The 5,278-nt window shown below is 32.8% G+C and overlaps 2 protein-coding genes across 2 annotated transcripts; one reads left to right on the top strand and one right to left on the bottom strand.

Annotated features, from left to right (window-relative positions):
- The first annotated feature begins 59 nt into the window (after positions 1-59).
- On the top strand, positions 60-1,752 carry LOC108771578 (uncharacterized). Its single transcript, XM_018536900.1, has 5 exons — positions 60-162; positions 236-310; positions 529-642; positions 725-1,317; positions 1,726-1,752. The coding sequence occupies exons 1-5, from the start codon at positions 60-62 to the stop codon at positions 1,750-1,752; spliced, it is 912 nt and encodes a 303-aa protein (XP_018392402.1).
- Positions 1,753-2,617: 865 nt separating this feature from the next.
- On the bottom strand, positions 2,618-3,960 carry LOC108771577 (putative nuclease HARBI1). Its single transcript, XM_018536899.1, has 3 exons — positions 3,856-3,960; positions 3,664-3,768; positions 2,618-3,553 (listed from the first exon to the last, which is right to left on the bottom strand). The coding sequence occupies exons 1-3, from the start codon at positions 3,958-3,960 to the stop codon at positions 2,618-2,620; spliced, it is 1,146 nt and encodes a 381-aa protein (XP_018392401.1).
- Positions 3,961-5,278: the final 1,318 nt, after the last annotated feature.

The following is a 5,278-nucleotide window of genomic DNA, read 5'->3' as shown; positions in this document are numbered from 1 at the left end:
ATCTAGTATGGTCGTAAAAAGAGTGGCAGTTTAAAGAGTTGCAGGAGAAATTTATTAAAATGGGCGATGAAAGCGTATATTTTTATACTGAAGTGTCGCCATCAGGTGAAAAACAAATATTTACCATCGACGCTTCAAAAATACAAGAGTTCCTGATGAATTGTAAGTTTTGAATTGCGAATGTAATTTATTGTATGCAAATGTATATGTAACGTTGTTTATTCTTTTGATCCAGCTAATGTACAAACGTCTCTTGATGGCAAGAATCTTACTTCCAATGCCGAGAAATCAATCGTATTGGAACCTGAAGGTACATACACACATTTATAATGTGATTTTAGATTTTATTTATTTTTAGGTTATATTTTGGATATCTTAAAAATGAACTCGATCGGTTCGCTTTGTTTTGAGTGATGACAAATGTACTTTTTAATTGTGCATTATTCGTGAAATATTATTAGAATTATACATTTATATACAAAATAAATTAGGTGTTGATGCATTAAAATATACTATTCATGTTTTCAGAATGTATCGCAAACAATTTTGACACTCCGGCGAGTTCAAATTCTTTCACTATTAGTTCTACAGAGGTATTTGGAAAGTCAGCTTTAGAATTTCATACTGCCAAGGCAAAGTCAGGTAACAAAAAATGATGTTCCTAGGAATTATTATTAATTTAATCAAAATATTGTATTGTTTAATCATACATGAATTTTTACAGAGAAAATAGTGAATTGGTCAACTGCACAAATAAAACTTTTGATCGAGAAAAGACTTGCATTTGATGACCTTTTTACAGATCCAAAATGCAAAAAAACTAAATATTGGGAAAAAATAAGTAAGGAATTTGCACAACATGGATATCCACACTCTGCCGCTGATTTACAAGCAAAATGGAAAAATCTTATGGTGACATATAACAGAAATGTGGATAAGATGAAAAAGTCTGGAGAAAGTGCAATTACTTGGGAATATTTTGAATTAATGCATGCAGTCTTTAGTCACAAAAAAAGTGTCTGTCCAGCACCAGAAACCTTGGGATCTACACTTAAAATCTCAAATCCAATTCATTCTGCAATGACTTATAATGTTATTGATGAAAGTCCATCAGTGATTCATAATGCTGAACTTCTAAATGATAGCGATACAACACAATGCTCTGAAGATATTGAAAATTCACCTATCAATAAAGTATTTGATAATAGTCCATCTAGCAAAAAGAAACGTAATAATAGATTTTGTCAGGATAATGTGCTAAACTTTAAAAAAACGAGGTGGGAAGAAAAAAAGAAAATAGAACAAAATAAAATAGATGCAATAAATAACCTTGCTGCAGCATTGAAAGAATTAAAAAAAAACAATGTTGAAAAATAATAATATTTAAAATATTGATATTGCTTTTATATTATTTTTTATCTTACACATTTAATTACTTAATTATTTTTGAAAACTATGTTAACAATATAAAAAATGTGGTTATGTTCCTTTTATATAGTATATATATAGATATATATATAAATCATATAATATAATATAATAAAAATTACACAGTGATGTAAGTACAAAAATATGTAAGTCGCGTATTACCATATGTTAAAAGTGATACTACATACTACTACTGTATTAAGATAAATTATCGTACTATATCAAAGTCAGACTGACCTTTACTTTAAGTTAATTATATAGCATTAGTTTCATAAGAAAGCATAATTCCACACACAGGTTCTTATTTGTGATAAATTTTTTTAAATAAAAAATTTATTCATCATAGTGACATAAAATCAATATAATTATAAACGTTTCGGTCAATAATATGACCATCTTCAGTATAAATATAACATTAACAAAATAAAAAACTTACATAATTCAATTATTCGCTTACATAAATAACAATGCGATAAATTTTTCTTGTTTCGATCTTCATAATTGTCGTTAGCACTCAAAATACATTAGTTTGTGTTATCTTGATAAGCATTCGTCAGAATTATAAAATTTTGGACTTTTTATAATTCTGACGAATGCTTATCAAGATAACACAAACTAACGTATTTTGAGTGCTAACGACAATTATGAAGATCGAAACAAGAAAAATTTATCGCATTGTTATTTATGTAAGCGAATAATTGAATTATGTAAGTTTTTTATTTTGTTAATGTTATATTTATACTGAAGATGGTCATATTATTGACCGAAACGTTTATAATTATATTGATTTTATGTCACTATGATGAATAAATTTTTTATTTAAAAAAATTTATCACAAATAAGAACCTGTGTGTGGAATTATGCTTTCTTATGAAACTAATGTTTTTGAATAGTACCACATTTTAAAAGAGTTTTATATATTTTAATTATATAGGTTCTGTTTTCGTATTTGTTATGTATATGTATCATTAAAGTTGAAATATGATAATATATTTTATATGTAATGCAAAGAGAATCTCACAGAAATGTCAATTATTATTTTTTGAAATAAATATACTCAATTAAAAATAAAAAAAGAGTCAAACTTACATAAACATTTTTATTTATAATTACATTTAAAAAATTACAATTTAAACTGTCACAATTTACGAGTTTGCCGTCGGTTTCTAATAAACGTAGTTTATTATATTTATCTACCGGGATACAAAAAATCCACTATTTCATTTCGCTTGTCAGCTGCACCGTTGGATGTAATCAAAACGTTTTCTCTATTTGCCTGTTCGTCATTTTGTTGATTTTCTTCTTCATAATCATCGAATTCATATGTATCATTATGTGTAATACAAATATTATGCAAAATACAGCATGTAATAACTACAGTTTGCATCTCGTTCACAAGAAACATATTTAAAAATTGCAGTCTGCGGAATCTCCCTTTTAAAAGACCATATGCTTGTTCAATAACAATTCTTTTGGAACTTAGTTTTGTATTGTAGTTGATCTGCCTTCGACTTAAATGTCCATTATCACGAAATGGAGTCATTAAGTATGAATGCAACGGATATGCGGAATCTCCTAGTAGGTGCGTTCCTTCGGGTAATCTTAGATTATCTTCTACAAGACCACAACCTATTGGACTCTCTCGCCATACCCTAGCATCATGTGATGAACCAGGCCATCCAACAAATACATCGATGAATTTACATTCGGCATCACAGATACTTTGTAAAATTATGGAATGAAATCCTTTTCTATTGTAATAACTGGCTGAATCTTCTATCGGTGCAGGTATTGGAATATGCGTACCGTCAACTGCACCGACAACATTCGGGAAACTATGTCCTACCCTCAAAGTTGTAAATTTCTGTTTGATATACCTGAATTCTGCTTCTGATGGCCAGTGCAGATATTCATTTGCAAGATTGAGTAAACATTTGCACATATCCAAAAAATGTCTATGTGCATTGCTTCGAGTGATGTCGAAGCGATCACCTATCCCACGAAATGATTCTTGATTTGCCAAAGTCCATAATGTCAATAGCAGTGATTTCTCAATGGATATACCATGACTACCAAATCGAACTTTCCTTACTTTATAATAAGGTAATATATTGTGTCTCACAATCTAAAAATATATATAATACACCGAATGTATAAAATAAAAACTATTTCGATTAATAAAAATATTGCTAACAATATTTGATTCGCATCTAATTTTGTATTATAGTAAAATACCTCGAAAGATGTCCGAGAGAGTCGAAAATGACTTTTGAAAATGTCGGGAGCCATTCTAGCAATAACTTGCATATAATGCTTCATCTTTACGATCTGCCTCCTCTCCTATAAATATATTTTTCATATTATTATATTTATATTTAATATGATAAAATAAAAACAATAAAATTGTGTATGAATTGCATACTTAACCTCTTCATCTGAACTGTCAGAATTACTAGAATCACTATCCATATCGACTAAATCTTCAATTACAATCGGTAAAACGTTACGTAGAGTATCAATTATGGTATCCATTTGACTGGTACTGTACGATCTTTCTTTAAATTAAAAAAATTGCGCGTTTTGAGAACATGAGCGCAGAATACCGTTCTCTTAAATCAGATGCGCAGCCAGCAGATCCGATGCGCAGTGGATGCCAAATCTGATGCCTAAAAGAACGCACCCTATATGTCCAGGTATTCACTGTCAAGGAAATAAGTGTCTAGATGTTGTCTATATGTTCGTCGTCGAGGAAGTAAGTGTCTACGTGTTTGATTTCGAGGAAGTGAGTGTCTAGGTGTTCGCCTTCGAGGAAGTGAGTGTCTCGGTGTTCGCTGTCGAAGAAATAGGTGTCTAGGTGTTCGCATTCGAGGAACTAAGTGTCTAGGTGTTCGCCTTCGAGGAAGTGGGTGTCTACGTGTTCGACGTCGAGGAAGTGAGTGTCTAGGTGTTCGCCTTCGAGGAACTAAGTGTCTAGGTGTTCGCCTCCGAGGAACTGAGTGTCTAGGTGTTCGCCTTCGAGGAACTAAGTGTCTAGGTGTTCGCCTTCGAGGAAGTGAGTGTCTAGGTGTTCGCTGTCGAGGAAATAGGTGTCTAGGTGTTCGCATTCGAGAAACTAAGTGTCTAGGTGTTCGCATTTCGAGGAATTGGGTGTCTACGTGTTCGACGTCGAGGAAGTGAGTGTCTAGGTGTTCGACGTCGAGGAAGTGAGTGTCTAGGTGTTCGCCGTCGAGGATACGGGTGTCTAGGTGTTCGCCGTCGACGAAATAAGTGTCTAGGTGTTCGCCGTCGAGGATATGGGTGTCTAGGTGTTTGCCGTCGACGAAATAAGTGTCTAGATGTCCGCCGTCGAGGAAGTAGGTGTCTACGTGTTCGCCTTCGAGGAAATGGGTGTTTAGGTGTTTGTAAGAAACAATGTGTCGTCGTCGCCGTCCTCGTCGCCGTCGTCGCCGTCGTCGCCGTCGTCGCCGTCAGCTACGGAGAGAGGAAATGCATTCTAGAAGTTTTGGCGCAAGAGATATAAATGTGTATCTATGGGTGCGGTCGAGTTGCCACTACGATTGCTTCAAAGCGTTTGATTAACTAATCAGAAGAAAGAATTTTACAAATTAACCAATAATGTAATGCTTCGAAGTATTCGCAGTGGCAACTCGACCGCACCCTATAATATCGATCTCTGCGATTTGTAAGATCGATAAAGTCGGATTGTGTCTCGGCAATAACAAAGAATTGAGGTTAGGAAATTTGTCACATCGATGGCATATAAAAACATGTGAGGTTAAAATAAATTAATTTTCTGATCATTTATCTGATTATTTTATGAAATATGAAATAATTTATTAAAGTTGCAATA

The sequence above is a fragment of the Cyphomyrmex costatus genome, unplaced genomic scaffold (assembly GCF_001594065.2).
Source record: "Cyphomyrmex costatus isolate MS0001 unplaced genomic scaffold, Ccosl1.0 scaffold1612, whole genome shotgun sequence".
Classification (NCBI taxonomy): domain Eukaryota; kingdom Metazoa; phylum Arthropoda; class Insecta; order Hymenoptera; family Formicidae; genus Cyphomyrmex; species Cyphomyrmex costatus.
This window is presented reverse-complemented; position numbering and strand designations above follow the sequence as displayed.